This window comes from Chiloscyllium punctatum, chromosome 10, assembly GCF_047496795.1.
Source record: "Chiloscyllium punctatum isolate Juve2018m chromosome 10, sChiPun1.3, whole genome shotgun sequence".
Lineage (NCBI taxonomy): Eukaryota > Metazoa > Chordata > Chondrichthyes > Orectolobiformes > Hemiscylliidae > Chiloscyllium > Chiloscyllium punctatum.
In genome coordinates, this window is record NC_092748.1 from 73239326 (window position 1) to 73260411 (window position 21086).

General features: G+C 37.2%; 1 protein-coding gene across 4 annotated transcripts in view; it reads left to right on the top strand.

Moving 5' to 3' along the window:
* Nucleotides 1-14828, top strand: part of galnt3 (UDP-N-acetyl-alpha-D-galactosamine:polypeptide N-acetylgalactosaminyltransferase 3 (GalNAc-T3)) — an 82167-nt gene extending 67339 nt beyond the window's left edge. For all 4 annotated transcript variants that reach the window (XM_072579504.1, XM_072579503.1, XM_072579506.1 and 1 more), the window contains 4 exons: nucleotides 8176-8307; nucleotides 9521-9622; nucleotides 11470-11619; nucleotides 14003-14828. In XM_072579504.1, coding sequence (XP_072435605.1) covers nucleotides 8176-8307; nucleotides 9521-9622; nucleotides 11470-11619; nucleotides 14003-14116 — 498 coding nt within the window. In that variant the 3' untranslated portion in view covers nucleotides 14117-14828. The remainder of the gene's footprint in view (nucleotides 1-8175; nucleotides 8308-9520; nucleotides 9623-11469; nucleotides 11620-14002) is intronic.
* The last annotated feature ends 6258 nt before the right edge of the window (nucleotides 14829-21086 follow it).

The following is a 21086-nucleotide window of genomic DNA, read 5'->3' on the forward strand; positions in this document are numbered from 1 at the left end:
TTACACGCAACGTTGCTTTCAGTGCTTGACACATTCGTTCTGACCTACACATCCAATTTGGTGAATACCTGATCAATGATGGACAACTTTTTGGTCCACCTTATGTCTTCCCAACAACTCATGTTGTTTGCCAGATCCGCTTTCACCTGTTCTTGGGCTCTTATAATTATTGACCACATTCCAACACCGATTGATGTGCCCCTTCGTAGACATGGTACACTTATTAATAATGACTTTTCAAATTCAGCCATGCAATTCTTAATCCCTGCTGCTCTAAGTACAGAAAAATTAAAAGGATATTAATTTTTAACAATTGTTATATTATAATGATATTATCACCTCTAATATAACATTATGCATAGTTAAACCTAATACTAGGATACTGTGACAAAGCTAACAATTTCTGGAACAGCTTCCCTCTTATCTAACTTACAAAGTGGCAATCGTTTGTTCTGTCAGTCATAGTGACCCCGTTTCAACATTGTTTCTGCTCCCCTTGTCATGTCATTTGTTTCTTGGTACTCCTATGAGGTTATATTGTTTATATCTTGTTGTTCTAGTCTTTCTGAAGGAGAAAAAGGTTTCTTTCAGGGTGTTTATCAAAGCCAGCCTCTGAATCCAAGGCTAACTGCATTCAAAAAATTAATTTCCCAATATCTAATAAATTTAAACTTCTATTCTTATGTAAACGTGTCTATTCTAATATGTAATTAATAAAAAAAAAAGCCTCATCTCAGTTAGGTCAAGCTTTCCCCTTCTATTTCATATAAAAAATTGGAAATCTTCTGTCAGAATTTTTATCTGAGCTGCCTTATCAGTGTCTTACTGTTTCCATTTCAGTCCCATCTTACGAATACTGAGGCATTTTGTTGTATGTTTATGAAGGCCATGAGTTGAACTGTATGAAATGGTAAATCAGCTAAGCTTTCTTTTGATTTTCTGTATCTGTTAAAAAGAGAACCCCTAATAGCCAATTTGTCATTTCAGCCATGGGCAACAGCAACATTGTTACAGGCAAGAGAATTGCATGAAGTGAAATGCTTGTTGACCTATTAAGTGCAGACATTATAATTCAACTTATCCCTGTTGCACAGTAACAATTTTGTGACTCTTATTCTGTGGAGAGTTGATTGTGGTGTGGGTAATTTTGATGACACACTTGCATTTTACTCTGCAATGCCTCTTAAATCTACGCATCAGCGATTGAAGTTGAGAGGCATTGGGGGTAGTGTAAATCTGCTGAACAAAACTCTTAATTTGATTTGCCTATCTGGAGATTGTTTGGCTTCCAATATGCTGCGTGTATCGCTGTTTTTAGCAATGCAGAATTAGAGGTTGCTTTCAAGTAACTTAAGGTGTGCAGTTTAATATAGAAATGTGTTTGGAGGTGGCTTCCTAACAAGCTTGTGCTGGGATTTCACTCCCTGCCCACATACAAATGTCTGCACTCCTCCATATGAAAATTCTCAGTCTGATTTTGAAGCTGAACTGCTACTGTTATGGAAATAAAACAAATATAATACTGGGCATTGAAAATGAGTACTATAATTTTTTTTTTCAAAATGTTCTCAGTAAGATTGACTATTATCAGATCAACTTTTAAAATTCAGGTCACCTCAAAAAGACAATATTGAACTTCTGAAACTGGCATTTTTTCACTTGTTAATGCATACAGACATTATGTAGACAAACAGAAGGCTGGAAGAATGCAGCAAAGCAGGTAGCATCAGGAGGTGGAGAAGTCAACTTTGTGGACATTGACCCTATTCAGGACTAGATCAAATTTGCCCTGAAGAAAGGTTAATATCCTCACTATTAACTTCTCCAGCTCCTGATGCTGCCTGGCTTGCTGTGCTCTTTCAGCCTTTTTTTTGTCTACTTAGGATTCCAGAATCTTTTATCTCTATGCACTGTGTGTATTCATTGCTGGACAGGATATGGGGTAGTTCTTCTAATACATGATAGTTGTGTTCTGGTGCAACCCCGCATTATAAGAAAATTGCCCTTTAGAAACAGTGCTTAAAGCATTGGCGATGTAATCGTGTTACAGCCAAGACGTTTTAAAAGTTTGTGCTTTAGAAACAGTGTCCCCAATTTGTTAATCACATTACAGCGAATTTGTGTTAATCAAATATTCATTATAGCAGAATGACCTGTAGTGCAAAATTATAACTATTATTCCCTTACTACAAAGTTTAAAAATAAATTTATAGAGATCAATCTTTTGAACGTAGGAGACCTGTTGGATATGATTCATTATTCTTTGGATTGCTTTTTTTTTAGCTGGCACAAACATAAACATAGAAACATAAAAAATAGGAACAAGAGTAGATCATTCAGCCCATTAAGCCCACACAGCCATTCATCAATTATGGCTAAGCCTTAATGACATACACTCATTCTCTCCTGAACACTATATGACATCTTTTAGCTCCTATAAATCTGTTTATTTCTTAAATATGTTCAATGTATAATTGTTGCAATGCATGCATTATTTATGGACTATTAGTAATTGCCTGTCCACTGTCATGCCTTTTAATGAAGCTAATCAGTCTATTGCAACCAAATCACCCCTCAGATCTTCATAGCTTTGTTTGTTTTGATTTAGGACACTAGTTTTGGATTGGACTGCCAGAAGAATTGGTGGAGGCTGGGACAATTGCAACATTTAAAAGGCATCTGGATGGGTATATGAATAGGAAGGATTTAGATGGGTATGGGCCAAGTGCTGGCAAATGGGACTAGGTTAATTTAAGATATCTGGTTGGCATGGATGAGCTGAACTGAAGGGTCCATTTCTGTGCTGTATGATTATGTGACTGCTTTTTATCCCAATGAAGAATTCATCCATGTTGTATAGATATTCAGGTATTAGATATTGTGATAATCCATATAGCTTTTGTTGGTTTTAAGTTGGATCTCTCCCACATCTTTGACTTTGATCTCTGGCTGTAAGTCAAAGTTGGAGATATTCATAGGGTCCTGAGGTGCGTAATAAGTTTAATCTTCCCAGGCAATTCCCAGAGAGGCTGTGTCTTGGGTCTTCAGAGGCATTCTCTGGTGTATTAGCTACCTGGAGACTGGAAGATCTGGACTAATGTCAAAGACATTATTAAAAAGTATGATCAGTACAATGATTTGAGTAAAAATTCATCGAGAATTAGGTGCGTGATGAAAATCTCCTAATTTTCAGAAGAAAATATTTTAATGCCAACTGTATGTTGTGATTAGACTTTGACCTTGTCTTGGATCACAAGTGTATCCAAGGGGTTCTTTGGATTCAGTTAAATGTACTTAAGAGATCACTCGACAACAGCAATCTGCTTAAATATGAACACTTATTAAATAGTAATAAAAAAATGGAAAAGGAAAGGGATAAAAACAGCAATAAGTCTGGGACCCCGCAATTAATGGCTGGTTCCGGGCACCGTTCATGATCCTGGAGAAGTCCAACAACTCTGAGCAAAACTCTCTCTCTTATACAGTGTAACAAACAGCAAGTACAAAAAAAAGTTGATTGTGCTGTCCTCAGCGTGTACAGGAATGAGAGTTGCCCATTGCAGGGCTTATTCAAGGTCATGCAGCTGTCAAATATTATTACCAATTCTAACCCATCCGATACAGTCCACCTGAATGATATTTGAGAGCGTATGTAATATGCAGGTGCAAATCACCGACAGCCACATGAGAATGTACAATAAGAGTATGTAACCTAAACTGCAATGAAAATAACCATCAGTATAAAAATTGTAATAATAGGGCATATCATCAAATTAATGATTGCTATGGCATTATGGATTGCTATGGCATTAATGATTGCTATGGCATTAATGATTGCTATGGCATTCTCAGCTTCCAAAAAGGTCTTGCAGCAGTCCAGCTAGTTTGCTGTAATTTTCTACAAAGTTCCTGCAATAGTTAAATAGCCCTAAGACTTGTCTTATCCCTTCAAAAATAACTTTTTTCTCATTCCCAATAATGGTTCAGTTAATCTAATTACATAATTTGCTCTAAAATTCAGTATATTCCCTATTCAGGTTCATTAATTTGTCTTTTTTTATCCTCCAGTTCCTGATCCACAGATCACCTCACCCAATAACAGTAAAATAATATACATGGACTCAAAATTTCTCCAGCTCTCCATCTGTATCCATCTTGTGGATATTTCTTCAATCTGTTTCCTTCCTTGCCAATTTTATAATGATTGATTTTATCATTTGAGTGGTAACTACCTCAATACGCAAGCGCCTGCTTTGAGCTACAATATATAGAGGAACTTTGATTATCCGAAGGACAGAAGCGGGGAGTATTTTGTTCGGTTAATTGAATTTGGGATAATTGAATGCTGGATAACATAGCCAAGCAATGGGACCTTGCAATCTTGCTGGATAATCAGATATTCGGATAACCAAATGCTGGATAATCAAGGTTCTTCTGTAAATAGTATCAAACAATACAGCTCTAATGTTCATCAGACTTTACCTTCAGCCTTTTATTTTCCCTGAGGTTCCTTTACACTCCTACACCACTTGAGTCTTAGTTCAGCCTTCTTTCACATACACCAACTGTCCTAATAGATTACAATTTCACCTACTGGTTTAAACACAACTACGTGCATCATACAAACGCTCAAGGTGTGGCATTCATATGTCATCCAATAGGCCCCTTCATTCAGTCCACTATTGCTCTTCCCAGACTCGATATTCTTTCATTTCTGTAACATTTTGACATAATAGCCAATCACATTTTTTTTTTATTTTGACTGTAATTAGTTTTACACTCCTTTCACTAAAACTTTCATTGTTTTAGTGTCAGTTTCTCTATGGATTGTATGTTAATATTGTAGTGTTTAAACTGTTTTTGTACTCTTCAAGGCCACACTAATCCTTTTATCAAGTAGGTGTACATGTCTGACACCAGTTCTTCAGTGTATTTTTTTTTAAACAGGTATTCCCTCATGTTTGTTACCTCCAAGGTAACATTCACTTTTGCACACTTGCATCGGTATCCCAAGACCATGTCACGCATTCTGGACTCGCATGCGATCTTATCAAATGATCTGAGGTTTTACTTATCTCTCTGTACAGTCACGATGCCCAGGTAGTCGCTTGATTACCAATTCAGTCTTTCTTAAAAAGAAAGACAAAGATACAAACATCACCAAGAAAAAGTTGTCAGTTTAGTGCTCTCATCTAAACATCCTTCTCACTAAAGTGCATTTTGACCTCAATTGTAGTTTCAATCTATTATTTTTTTGTCTTCTGCCACCAGTCTCCACCCTTAATTACTTAATTTCATCCAATTTTGCAACTTAACTATTACTACCTTTGTATTTCCAGGGATCTGGAGAGATTTGTAGTCCAAGGAACTTCATCTTAAAGTAACATTTTGAAACAGAACTCAAATACAGAGGAACCCCGGTTATGCAAATAAGATGGGCGGGCACTATTTTGTTCAGATAAATAGGTTAATTAGCCTGTCCTCTGGGGCTCTGAGTTTTCTCAAGTTTCCTTTTCCTCGCTTTGCCTGCCTTGCTCCCTCAGGGTTTGTTTCTGAGCAGAGACACACTTGTGTGTAAGGGACCTGCAGCATTGCTGAAGCCCTGCCCCTCCCCCCACCCCCATCAGTTCAATGGAATTGACACAGTGAACACTTGCTAAGCCCGCTCCCTGGTTAGGAGACAAGGCACCAGACTAGCCCCGTCTGCCCCCAACCCCATCCAAACCCACCCCCAGCCGGCCCCCCTCCCCACCCTCTGGGGCAGCCAATCTGGACACCAACAGTAAGACTGCTGCTGCCTTTGGTGGGGGTGAGTGTCAAAAACTCTCTCACTCACTCACTCTCCACCCTGTACAGGACAATGTTGGAGAGATTATCTGGGAAAGGGTAGTTTCGGGTACACTCCTGTGTAGAACTCCAGGGTAAGTGTGGGGAAGGAGAGGGTGGGCGGTCAGTTACTTAGAGACAGTGCCTGAGCTCCCACTGACGTCCATGACTGTTCTCAGCAGCATTTCAATGAGCAGAGTTCATTTTGGAAACATCTCTTTGATATAATGTTTCTATCGGGACCTTGAGATGTCCTTTTGATAATCCAAAACTTGGATAATTGATATTCGGATAATTGAGGTTCCTCTGTATATTGTTTGATCTTTCTGAGATGACCTACATTTTTTAAGTTACTTGATATCTCATTTTAGATACTTGATATATCTGTGTAAATTTGTCCAAAATCAATATTCTGTTTACTCCCTCAAAGTCGCTAACCATTTTCATGCATTGAAACTACTGAGGCTGTGCATGCACTTTATCATTTCCCAGAATCCCTTTAAAGTTTCAGCTAACTTTTCCATTTAAATGTTTTAGAATACTAGGGCATTTGAGTCTTAATACAGTTTTTGTCATGATATGCAAAAGTGTACCCAGGCTCAGTGGTTTTGAGATTCCTGATACACAACACAATTAATGTTTTCACAGTACTTCCCCACCACTGAAATGTTATTGATGAATAGCTTTATGGGAGGGTGCCCCATCCTTGACTGTGTTGCGACATTGAAGGTCTGCAAACAGGTTTAGCATTCAGTTTCTCCAATTTCTAAACTAAAATAAACAACCTTCATCCATTCCACACCAAGCAGAATGAGTTAGTGTTAATCTAATACATAATCAAAAAAATGGGATGTAAACTCTTGCATGTAATTGTCATCCCTCTCTCTTCCTCCTGCAAGGAAATAAGTATGTTATACTTGAATAGACTTTTCCATTCTTAATTTGTTATATTTATCTTTTCTGAACTCCTTTCCCATAGAGAGTTGCTTTTTCAACATCTCAGTTTCCTATCACTTGGGGTATTTTTGCACCAAAGTACATTTACAATGAGTTAGTCTTCTCATCTGGAATTATAGATTCAATCATGTGTTAAAATAGTATTTGAAAGTTTACTCTGGCCACAAAATGAAATTCCAAACACGGTAATTTCTGTCATTAAAATTTACCCAAGATGGGCAGCATGGTGGCTCAGTGGTTAGCACTGCTGCCTCACAGCACCAGGGTCTTGGGTTCGATTCCCGCCTGTCTGTGTGGAGTTTGCACATTCTCCCTGTGTTTGCGTGGGTTTCCTTCAGGTGCTCTGGTTTCCTCTCACAATCCAAATATGTGCAGGTCAGGTGAATTGGCCATGCTAACTTGCCCACAGTGTTAGATGCGTTAGTCAGAGGTAAATATGGTTTCTTAAAAGGACATTACATTAACCATACTTGTTCCACACTGATACAGGCACACACCACATTTTCAAGTCACCATACATACCAAAAATACAAAATTAACTTCAAAGTATTCCTAGATCTCGAGTTCCAAGGAACAAAAACACACACATTGTACAAGACAACATTTAGCAACCAACAAAGGTGTGTTCAAACCAGATCACAAAGAGTTAACACTTCTACAAGGTTCAGTGAACTAGTACAGTGCAGAAATCTGGTCTCCAGTTCTCTTTCTCTTCGGTTATAACCATTACCCATTCTTTAAAGGGTCCTAACTATGCAAACATAAATAGCTACAGACCTGAATCCAGAGTGTGCCACATTCCATCATAAAATACAGAAGGTCTCTGTAGCAGCAAGTTGCTTTTCCCTTCTTTAAACATTTTCCCAAATCCCATTCTTGTCGCTAAAAATGTCTTTGAAAACAAAGTGTATCCAAGGGGTTCTTAGGATTTGGTTAAATGTAGTAAGAGAAAACTTGACAACAGCAGTTTGCTTAAATATGAATGTTTTATTAAGTAATTTTTTAAAAAGGGGGAAAAAAAGCAATAAGTCTCAAGACCTTCTGCCCATCAGGGACCCCTTAATTGATGGCTGGTCTGGAGGCTTGGGTTCGTTCCTAGCACCTGGTCCAAGGTGAAGTCCAACAACTCTGAAAGAAACTCTTATACTGTAGAGTGTAACAAACAGCAAGTACAGAAAAACAAGTTGGTTGGGCCATCCTCGGCACGTACGGGAATGCGAGTTGCCCATTGCAGAACTTATTCAAGGTCATGCAGCTATTGAATATCATCAATTGTAACCCATCCTGAATAGACCTATAAGCACTTGTTGTTAAATCCTTTCATGAATTATGACAATATTATTGATTTGGTTCGCCAGAACTTCTGTAATATTTTATTGCTTTTTTTTACAGAAAACTTATGGAGATATTACTGAAAGAATAGATTTGAAACAGCGTCTACATTGTCATAACTTCACTTGGTATTTGAAGAATGTTTATCCTGAAGTGTTCATGCCAGATATGACTCCTGTATATTATGGGGCGGTGAGTGTTGTATTTTAGGTTACATCACTTCTGCCAAATTCAAATTGCTGGCAAAGCAGCAACCAAAACTCAGGTACCCGTTTCACAGCCAAATGAAACATTTTCAATTTTCTAGTATACTCTGGGACAGCCATCTAGTCATATATACACAGGTGCTTGTAATTTCTTAGTTCAGAAAAAGCATTCTCTGGCTCATTAAGGTACAGCACATGCTTTCAACTTCATAACTATATAATGTTGGAAAATGTGGAGTTCTTCACTTTGACAGGGAGAATAAAAAAAGCAGAGGAAGAGTGGAAAACTAAACTTCAGTAATGTTCTCATGAATGAGCAAGAAAAGATTAGTGTGCAGCACATAATCAAGAAAGCCAATAGGAAGATACAACGTATTACCAGGAAAGCTGAATAAAAATGTAAGGATGTTGACCTTCGGTTAAATGGAGCATTGATGAGATCACATTTCAAGTCCAGTATGCAGTTACAGCTTATTTAAATAAGGATACAAATGCTTTGGAGTCAGTTCAAAGGAGGTTTACTGGGTTGATGCCTGGAATAAGTGGGTTATTTTATGAGAATACGTTGAAGGTAGGGCTTTTAGAGTCATAGAGTCATAGAGATGTACAGCATGGAAACAGACCCTTTGGTCCAACCTGTCCATGCCGACCAGATATGGAGTTTTAAAAAATCGAGGAGTGACTTAATTAAAGTGAATAAAATATGAATGGTCTTGACAAGGTAGAAATGGAGAGAATTTTTGCTGTGTTAATTCAGTATTTAGGTCAGATGAACTTTTCTGAGCTTTGTGAAACTTTGAAACATTGCCTCAATGTTGTGGAGGTGAGGTCATTTAAATATTTTTACGCAGGGGCTAGATAACTTGTTTTGGAAGGGATTCAAATTGAAGCAGATGGAAATGTGATATTTGAAACACAAATAGATAAGCATTATATAGGTGAATGGTCTAGTTCTATTCCTTTTGTACATGTTCTATTTTCAAATGTTATGATTAAATTATTAGTTTGTATATAAGATCTGAATGTACGATTTAAATTTTATTATTTTGTGATATTATTTTCAATTAATTGTCTTTAACAAGAAATATTGAGTTTACAAAGAGTAATATCAACTAAAAGATCTTTTCAAAAATTAAAAGATTTTTTTTCAAACCAAAAGCTGCTTTGTTTGTAATGTCTGTTTTATTCTTCAATTTCAGATTAAAAACCTAGGTGTGCAGACTTGTCTTGATGCTGGAGAAAATAACCAGGGTGGAAAACACTTAATAATGTATTCTTGTCATGGTCTTGGAGGAAACCAGGTAATACAATCAAGTGTTTGATTTGGTAAATTAAAGTTCAATCACATTTGGGCAAACCAGAACATTGCTTTGTGTTAATGTTTTCAGTAATTTCTTGCTTTGTAAGATGATGGTTCTTAAATGCTTTTTTTGAATATAGTTCTGTAGTTACTTCATTTACCCTTTAAATCCCTGATATTTATTACAATTTTCTGACTTAGTTCAGTCACTTTTCAGTCCTTTCATTTGTCTTTTCAAGTTTGTGCACCAGTAGAATTAGCCACTGAGCTTTTCATGATACTCTAAAATTTCAGAACAACATTAAAATTTCTCTGGATGCCTACTGCCAGAAACATAATGGAAACAGTTTTGTGTTTGAGAATGGAGTTTCAGCTACACTTTCAGTGAAATAATGGTGGGAAAGTGATATATCATATCTCCAAGGAAATTCCTAATATGTTATAATATAGCAAAATAATTGCCAATGAATATATACTCTTGCACAATGTTATTCAATAGTAGTAAAAATTGCATTTTCTGGTGTGTTAGAAGCTTTTAAATGCTGTTGATGTGGATCTTTGTGAGGTTATCAGCCTCTCATTACAGGAAAAATTGAGCAAAATCCGACACAAGCAGCAAGTTTAATTGTGTTACTCCTTCAGAAGCTGTAATATGACATTTTTCAATGTTCTTCAATGTGTAGAGTTCAAGGTAGTGCTTCATGTACTTTTCCACCTGCTTGGTAAATTCAATGATGACTACCCTGCCATTGTTTTCAAGTCAGCTTGATTTACTTGCTGCTGGTCTTGTTACTTTATTAATTCCTGCATACATTCCTGTAGTATCCCCAAAAGTAGGACCACATTGTATGCTCTTGCAGGCTTTCAACCAGTACTGATTGGCTCAACGTTGAGCAGACTGTTGATGCTTTATTGTGCCTGCTTTGAGAACATCCAGGCTTTTGTTAGCGGGAACCTGCTTCTAGTTTTAAGGCTTCATTCATGGATGTAGTAAATGAATCTATTCAGTTCAGTGTGCCTTGAAATAGGTAGCATTCCTATGATCCCTTTACTCTATATATTGAGGACTACACGTAGAGGCTGATACTCATAAATAATTCCTCTTTGACCCAACACTTTTACCTTGGGTGGTTGTGTTGTCTGAAAGAGATAAGTATATTTGAAGAACTTGAGCTTGTTTCAGTTTAGGGGTGGTTCAAGCTTTGATCTGTACTTGACCTTTCTTCTTAGTATATTATAGTTTCCTTGGTTGAAGCCTGACCTTGCTACATATGGGGAAGTGGTCAGCATCATAGGGCTGTGAATGTTGACTGATGAGGACACTGCTGCAGGTGGTCCAGATGATGCAAGTGGTGTGATCTCTGTTGTCTGCAGGACTGCTTGTGGCATAAACTTAGTTTTAAGTAGCTATTCATCTTGCTGATTTTCTGGTGTCCTATGCCCTTTTTCCCAAGATGTTTTATCAGTACCCTTATGTTGAAGTCCATGAAAAGCATAGCTCTTTGGTGCTGGGAATTCACCAATCACCCCGTCAAGAATCTTATACAATTGATCCTTGATATCTGGCCAGAAAGTGTGCATCAAGGAATAGATGAGCACGAGTTGTTCTTCCTTACAGCTTTCAAAAATACTTATTTTGGTTGAAAAGCACATCCTGCAGCTTTAGGGAGTGCTTTACATCAATGTATATTTCAAATAGTTGGTATATGGTTTTGCATTAGTTTAATTCAATGCATTTCTGAATGAACAATTAATTAATGTCGTGTGAATTTTAAAGATTTTACCTGAATTGACCAGGTGTGTTTATAGTGCAGTCTATTAACATTGAATTGTCTTTTTTTCCCCCAGTATTTTGAGTATACCTCACTGCATGAAATTCGTCATAACATTCAGAAGGAGTTGTGTATTCATAATCTAAAAGGCACTGCCTTTCTTGAAGAATGCACATATAAGGGTTCAAATAGTTTTGTTACAGCACAGCAGAAATGGGAATTTCAGGTGAATAATCAATTTTCCTTGAGATTGCAATATCGATTAAATTTAATTTTCCTTATTGTACTTTGTTCATTGTATTTAGCTTTAAAATTGTTGCAATCAATATTGTGATTATTATTGAAGTTCACTGGTGTAACAAACTGCCCTAATTAATTCCAGCTGTATGATTACAAAGTGCATGAATAGTTATATTTCTGTTGTTTGGAATGATTAAGAAAATGCAACTTTTTGGGACATTTTGCCTTGAGGGAGCTGCTTTTTCTTGCAATTTAAAATCCTACTTGTAGAGGCCATTTTGATGACTTAGTACAAAATTATTATGAACCATAAGTACATTCCTGTTCAAGAACTCATCCCCAAATTTGTGCTGACTTAGTTGTTCATAGTCATAACAGCAGTTTAGGTTGAACAGTTCAGTCCCAAAAATAAATGATTGAAAAGTGTAAAGTAGATATCTTGAATTGTGTTTAGACCTGCAAGTTATGTATGAACCAACTAGGGATAGCAGTTAGATACTAAGATGAAAAATGGACCATGTATACCAGAAGAATTCAACAGTGGAGAGTAATGAAGTAGATTTTCCTTCATAGGATCGGAGTGTTGTTGCGTAGGCCAGCATTTATTGGCTAACTTCACTTGAGCTTCCTTCTCAAACTAATGTAGTCAATGTGGTCTAGCTAGATCCACAGTGTCATTAGGTGAAGGAAGCAATGTTTGTGCAGTTCCTAGTCTGGATATTGTGTGGCTTGGGGAGGAACTTCCAGATGCTGGTATTCCCATGTAAACCTTGCTCTTGGAAATGCTGTGGGAGCTTGGTGCATTATAGTGTTTTGTGTAGATGGTACAGACTGCTTTCACTGTATTGCAGTGGTGGATAGACTGAATCTTATTAAATGGTGTGCTAATCATGTGGGGACCTTTGTCCTGGATAGTGTTGAGTATGTGCTGTTGGTACTGCACACTGCAAGGTAGTAAAGTTATCTTGTTACACTTCTGACTTGTGCCGTGTAGGTGATGCTGAATCTTTTGAGGAGTCAGTAGATAATTACTTTGCACAGGATTCTTAGCCTCTGACCTGCTCTTGTAACCATCAATTTATATAGCTGGTTGAGTACAGTTTCTGATCAATGGTCACCCCTGCCAGCATGTTGGTGGTGTTTCAGTTATGGTAACTAACATGGATATAAAAACTATGATTGGCAATAAATGCAAATCAACAAAGTACGTTAAGAAAAGGTACTGTAGAATGGAAAAAACAAACTTAGCAGGAGTGGCAGTATCTGTGAAGGGAAATCAGAGTTAATGTTTCAAGTCCAGTGACCTTTCTTTGGAACAGTAGTTATAAACAGATTGGACAGACTTTTTTCCTTGGAACAAGAAGAGACTGAAGGGAAATTGAAATGCCTAAAGATAAAAGGGGCATAGATAAGGTAGACAAAGTAACTTTTCCCTTTGATCCCTCCACTAATTACCAGGGAACATATATTTAAGGTAAATGGTGGGATGTTTAGAGGGGATGTGATGAATAACTTTTTTTTCTCCCAGAGGGTAATGGGAATTATGGAATTTTGTCTGTAAGGATGGCAAAGGCAGATACCCTCAATTGGATGTAGGTTTGCTTGCTGAACTGGAAGGTTAGTTTTCACATGTTTCGTCACCACACCAGAAACCCTCAACATTTAGAAGTATTTAGATTTACATTTTCCATACCAAGGTATACAAAAGGTTTTGGGCCATATGTTAGAAAATTGGATTAGAATAGTTAAGTCGTTCTTCTTGACCGGCACTGACACAATGGGCTGAAGGGTTTATATCTGGACCATAGATATAATTCTATTTCTATTAATTAATTTAAATTATCAATTTATTGGTTTGTGTGTGTTCTTTTTAATGAAGTTCACCTTTAATGCTGAGGTAACCTGTACCTTCCTGAAATTTGAAGTGTGAAATAAATAGTCAGTTCTTTATAATGCGATTATTGCATTCTTGTGCAACCCTGTGTTATAGAAAAAAGTGCTTTAGAAACAGCACTTAGTGTTGGTGCTGTAATTACATTACAGCCAACACACATTTTAAAAGTTTGCACGGAAGAAACAACTTCCCCAATTTGTCAATTGAATTAGTGAAATTGCATTGATGAAATTTGCATTGTGTATTATAACAGAACGGCTTACATTGAAAACATTTTTCAAAATGGATGAGTACAGCATGTGGCTCCATAGTAAAATACTCCTTTACTTATGAGAGTCCCTTGAATGAATTATAGCACAACAAAACAAAGTACCTTCAAGAATAGATACAATGGTTAGGGATTAACATTAACTTAAATTTTTGAATGCCTTAAAAATAAGCAGATAACTGTTGTAAATTATGCTTTGTGTTACAGGACCAGCATCTAGTAAATCAAGTTTCAAATGAGTGCTTAACTGCAAGAGGAGACAAGCCAAATTTGGTTCCATGCAATCCTTCTGATGAATACCAAAAATGGATTTTCAGCTAACAAACAATGTTGTTTCAAAACAAAATGAAGATTAAGTACATGTTTTGCAGCACAAATGAACAATAGTTTTTGTAACTGAAACCTGTTTAAGAACATTCTTAGTTCTGAAATGAAGCATATTGCACTTGAATGTATTACATGGTGCTAGGGTTCTTGCTGTATTTCTTCCCCAATGTCAAAAAACAATTTTCATATTTGTAATTTTTTTTAATATAGTGTATAATGTAGGGGCAAAAAGAGTTTTGATCCCACTCATTACACATTTTAGTAATTTTAATGTGAGGATAAGTGATAATTTACAGCTCACTGAAGTTTTCCACTTTTATCTTTTTGGGACTTGGGTATATGCTTGAAGTGAGATACAAAAAAAAGTGGCTCGGAATGTTTTTTCTGCATGAACCAAGTGAAAGTCCATACTTAAAAAAAACAGGTTATTTTTGAAATCATATTCATTTTCTTACAGTATTTGTGTTATTTGATCCTTTTTGGCATAAGTTCATAATTTAACAATTACAAAATCTGCTTCCAGCACCGAACCTCATCTTTGGGCTATTTATGAGACTACTACTAATGTTGTCACAATGGTCATTTTTATTGTAATGCAGCTATGGTCGTAAGGGTCTTTTGTACAGAGGTGTTTAAATTTCTTTGATAAATCAGTCTCTCCAGAAACTATTTATAATGTTTCTTCAAACCCAATTTTCAATAAAATATTAACTTTTATATTATTAATGCAAGATGTTTTTCTTAATTTATAGTCAATTCTTACATAATTAATTATAGAACAGCCAGAGCCCATATTCTAACAAGGAGTTTATTTTATTCTTTATGAGAGTGGGCATGCTGGTAAGGTCAGTATTTGCTGCCTGTTCCTATTTACCCTGAGAGTGATGATAATTCACTTCCTTGAAGTTCCATAGGCAATCCAGTGTAGTGTTACAATCCCTGGAGAGACAAGTGACTTTTTAAAAGGAAATTAGAACTTCTACTGAATGGCTGAAAAGATTAATTGACAATATTTCAAGTTAAGATGTCTACTGTAACACAAACTGAAAACACTTAAAAAAAACCTTAGAACTTAGAATCCCTACAGTGTGGAAACAGGCCTGTCGGCCCAACAACTTCTAAACCAACCCTCCGAAAAGTAACCCACCCAGACCTATTGCCTTATTTCTCTACCTTTCTCCTGACTAATGCACCTAACACTACGGGCAATTTAGCATGGCCAATCCACCTAACCTGCACATCTTTGGAATATGGGAGGAAACCGGAGCAACTGGAGGAAACCCACAAAGACAATGGGAGAATGTGCAAACTCCACGCAGACATTTGGCCGAGGCTGGATCAAACCCAGGTCCTTGCTGCTGTGAGGCTGCAGTGTTAACTACTGAGCCACCATACCGTCCCTTGTGCTCTAAACTACAGAAGCTGTTCTGCACTTTTACATTTAAAAATGAAAACTTTCCCTCTGTGGTTAGACTCTGACCCTAAAATAAAAATTACTATGGCTATTTTGTTCACCTAGAAGGCATGATTTAGTTATTTTATTCGCCCTTCTTTCATTCACTACCCCAATGACTGTATAAGCATTATGCATCTCTGCAAAACAAAATTAGTGGATTTCTAAAGCAGCCAGGTAAGATCTGTTTCGTTGTTTTTGGATTCTTGTCTATCTGTTACATATTTCATAACCCAAATAGCTGAGGAAACTCTAGACAAGAAATAGTTTAATAAAATCAAAATACTGCTGGAATAAATAGTGCTTTTTTTGTACCAAATTAAACCTATGTTAATTGAAAGGATGGTCAGATAGGTTTTTTTTTCTTGCAGTAAAAACTGGAGTTGTGCATCAAGACCCTGCAGAATTCCCAATTGTAACAGACTCTGCAGAGAAGTTGAAGATTCCAATGACTAATTTCCTCACACCTGGAATCCTCTACAATTCTTTCTTTAAAGGGAACATTCAGAGTTCCAATGCAGTCAAGTGAGAAAATAGGCTAGGTCTTTAAGAGTCAAATTCCTTTAAAACAAGCAAACTTCAAACCCTGATACCCTCCCAACCACTGGAGGAACACTGTCTCTACATCTGGAATCCAACAATCCCACCCCACCCCTCACCTGCTGCCAGACCTGACGACACCCTCTCAATTGTTAGATCAGCCAAAGACCAGATTAGTTTGTTCATTGAGGTTGAGAATAATACTGATGCCATTCTTGCTTGAAAAGACATTGCAGAAAAAAAATTGCAGTATATGAAGAGCTGAATTAAAGTTTTTGTCTCCTATTTCAGTTCAGGAATTTAATCGTATTGTAGATCTGGCAAAGTTTCATTGACATAAAGAGTTGGTTGGGGAAAATTGTTACTCTATCAAATGCTCAACATCAGCAATCTATAGAAATGTAGTCGTATCAGGCTTGAAATATTAACTGTGCTTCACTTTCCACAGATGCTGCCATATCAGAGTGTGGAGAAGTCAACATTATCAGTACAGTGCTAGCTCTAGCAAGAATGTTCCTAGCTGTTTCCATGGCCAGATTGGCAGCCGCCCTGGAGACCCATGTCCATCAGAACACTCAGCAGCTATTGAAATGCACGTAGATCTGCAGTTCTTCAACAATAAAAAGTGAGAGGATGAGGAACCTCAGGCAGATGCAGGAGATGGATGTGTGTACCTGTGCATAGAGTGATCTAGCATGAGCTAGGCGACGACTAGGTAGTATTATCAGTGATCATTTAATTCAGCGACCCAGTTAATATTTTGGGGATGTGGGTTCAAATCCTGCCATGGCAAATGGTGGAATTTGAATTCAATAAAAATCTGGAATTAAGATTGTGTTCGCCGAGCTGGGAATTTGTGTTGCAGACGTTTCGTCCCTTGTCTGGAACTGACAACCAGAAGCGGCAGATTCAAACCACTACAAATGCCGGAGGAAAGATCACAGAAGCGCTTCACAGGAGGCTCCCAACCACTGAGGATGTCACCTAGACAGGGGATGAAACGTCTGCAACACAAATTCCCAGCTCGGCGAACACAACCACAACAATGAGCACCCGAGCTACAGATCTTCTCACAAACTTTGAATCTGGAATCAATAGTCTAGTGATGACTGTGAAACCTATGATAGTCAGGAAACAGCCATTCTTACCTGGTCTGGTCTACATGTGACCGATAGCAGTGTTGTTGACTTTTAACTGTCCTCTGGGCAATTAGGACTGAGCAACAAATGCTGGCCTAGTAATCCTCTGAATGAATGGAAAAAATGTCAGATGTTGGGGTGCTCCTAGTCAACGTCTGTATTCAAGAGATCAGCCAAGATGATGCAGAGTTGCTAATGTTGATGGATGGACTTTGAGCTGGATGCCTTGAGGGGAAAAATAATGATCAGTGAATACCAGGTAACTGCTTGGATGTCAAGTTAGGGATTAGCACTGTCGGACTCTTTCTAATGTACAAAAGAATCGTGAATGAGGCAAGTTTAACTGTTAAGGAAAGGCAAGTGCATGGAAATAAGATGTTTGTCACATACTAGCAAGATTCTCATCTAGCTGTTCTAACCTTCAGGGTATAGTTGGACTTTCTTTTCCCCCTCGATGTCAAGAATTACAGAATATTTTCTCATCTTTGTCCATGCCACTCGAATGATGTGAAAATTCAGCCCATTGTTCATAACATTTGACCTCAGTAATCCCAGAGGTCCTGTAGGGCTTTCATAAAATAGCTAAAATAAGGTCAGAGAAGTAATTAACAAATCTTTCATTTTCTGAGTTAAAAATCACACAACACCAGGTTATAGTCCAACAGGTTTAATTGGAAGCATTAGCTTTTGGAGTGACGCTCCTTCATCAGGTGATAGTGGAGGGTTCAACCCTAACACAGAATTTATAGCAAAAATCTACAGTGTGATGTAACTGAAATTATACATTGGAAAATTGATTATCTGTTTAGCCTTTCATCTGTTAGAATACAGCGATAGTTTCACTTCTTTCATGTGTAAGTCACAAAACCTTTTTCTCTGGTTAGGTGTTAACAATGGTGATAGCTAGACAATATGTTGAAGGTGTTGGCCCCCTGTGTTCTGTCTATGCCATGATGTTTAGATTGATTCTAATCTAATAAGTGAGATCACGGAGTTTTACATAAATTCTTGCAGTTTTTGAGCAAAGTACAATGTAACCCTGCAAGTACAAATTCACCCCACAAAATATATGTGTGCATGTGGGTTTTTGTCTGTCTGTATGTGTGTCTGTCTGGGGTGGGGGTTGCGAGTGTGAGAAAGTGTGTGTATGTATGTGTGTGTAGTGAGTGCAGAGTGTCTTAAGTCTGTGAGGGGGTGCATGTGGGAGTGTGTGTGTCTGTAAAGGTGTGTGTGTGTGGGTGTCTGTGTGCGCGTCTGTGTGTATGTGAGACTGTGTGTGTGAAAAGTGGTGGTCACCTGTAATGTGACATGAACCTAAGGTCCCAGTTGAGGCCCTCCATATGGATTTCTGGGTTTCTTCAAATTTTCATTAAAGTTTCTAGAGACGTTCTTCCCAGGTCTGTTTTTTATAAACAGTCGTGACGCATGTGTAATTCAGTTACAACTACTGCACCAAACCCTTAAATACATTCATGGACTGCAATTCCTAAATTTTATTGAACGTGATTTTTTTCTTCTCTTCATTTTGGTTTTAGTGACTTTATTTTTCATTAATCAAATATGTATTTTGGGCAGACTTTTGCCAGGTTTGCTAATTCCTATGTATTTTAAACATGATTTTGACATTAAATAGAGGTGAATTTTCCAATGATCAGAACTTTGTGTAAATTTTGTGCACTTCACTGGTCTCTATTTTAAATGAAAACAAAAGGTTACAAGAATATCTGGTAGATATAATACTTCCCTCTCTATAATAACTTTTGTAGATGAGCAGCTTGATTGATTAAATTTGAAAAGGTGCAATGTCTGCTAGAGTGAGGCAAGTGCAGAATAATAATCGCAGTAATTTTATATCAGTGTTGTGCACAGACTCTAGGCTCCCTCTGCTGTTAGAATGTGCAATTTCTTACAAAAACTTGTATCATAATGGCAGGAAAACCGTAGTTGAGAACAGCAGCTTTTAATGGGAATGGGATTGTACTAAGTTGGATCCTGTCTGTGCTGATCCTGGATCTGAATTTAGCATAACAATATGGAACTTAATATCCTTTTAAAAAAATCACATTTCAAAGCTGTGTATTTTTGCTCCATTGGATCTCAAGTTATTCTATACTAGATTTTTGAATTAGAGTATACATTCATACAAAGTCCAGTATATGCTAACTTCTGTAACTATACTTTTAGTTGTACAGTTTAAATATATAAACTGGACCAAAGACTGTAAATACGGAGCACAGATCTAGATTAACCATATATTGTCAGATCTGGCTGATGTACTAGTAGTAGTATTGGATTTTGTTGTCTTCGATTAAAAAAAATGCTCATGACTAAAGGATCATCTTGGTATGCCAATATATCCCTACCATTCTTGTCATCATCACTAACTGAACTGTAACCCCCCTTGCTCCTGCTCCCTCCATATTCAATAAGTTTAAGCAGCTTGTCCATTCAGTTGCCTTGACTGCATCACACCTTTTACATGCTAGAACATGCAAATTCCCCTACCTTCTCTCCTGTCAACTAGTTCTCCTTGTCCTGAGCTCATCTTACCCTCAAGACCCTTTCCTGTTGTCTCAACCCTATTCCCATTATCTGTTGACTGACCAACTACTCTTTCTGACTCTGATGCTTGATATGTTGGTGGATTTGAAAGAACATTAATCAAGGAGAGGACAATCTGTATTTAGCAATTTATGATTTAATTTCCAATTTTTGTTTTCTTTTGCAAAGCAATAGAATATTTCATTGATTCCCAATTATTGTTGTCAGTCTATGGCAATCAATCTTCCAACTCGATTTATTTGGCACAAATCTGGCTTCCATCCCATTCATGGCACCAAAAAAATGCCCTTAAAGTCAAATGTTGCCATACCCCTAAGTTGGGCAATTCTGTTCTTTTAACTTTTCTGCCTTATTACCTCTCTCTGTTTCTCTAATGTACACTTTGATATCTTTTGAAAGATTAACAGTTCCATTTGTTATGTTGGCTACCTGCTGCCAAGGTACTTGCTTGGAAGGATATTGGAGATGGAGGGGAAGGGCAATGTTGGGACTAACAACATAGAAGACTAGGCATGAGGTTTGATAATTTAGCAAAAAACAGCATCAAAAAGTTACAATGTCTGGATCATTACCAAGCAATGTGCAAATTAATAGTGATTAACATACAAGTGAGCTAAACACACAACTGAACTCGTGGGGTGGTTAATAGGATTCAACTGGCATCAGTATGTAGAATTAAGGAAATGGTTCTGCCAGAACTAGGATGGAATCAAGCTCTTAGCAGAAAGAGTTTAAAACAGGAGAGTGGCCAGGCTCAGGTTGAAAAGCTAGTATAAATAATTCTAAATCAAGAGGATAGAGAATAGAGTAATAGACAAATTGTGGTTTAGGCACTAAGGATGAAGGGAAAATTGAAAGAACCAATTAAAATTAAAAGCAATTACATTAGAAATAAATTCTGTATATGAAAACCATTTGAGCAGGACAGGTGTATGGCTCAAATCAGCATTCTTTACTTGAATGTGGCTGCAAGACATCACGACTGGGAACTAAATATACTCATTTCTTAAGTCCTCAGGAAGGATCAAAATATATGTTGGCATAGGAGGAAAAGTAGACTTAGTGATAAGGAAGAAAACTACTTCAGTGAGAAGCAGAAATAAGATAATTTTATATGTAGAATAAAGACATAGAAAAATATCATGAGTAGGGGTGCAAACTGTGCACAGGCCTCTGTTTGTAATTACATAGTGACTGCTCACATAAATGCGGAGATTAAACCAGTATTCACAGCAACAGGAGAATGAGAGATTTGCAGCAGAATTTTATG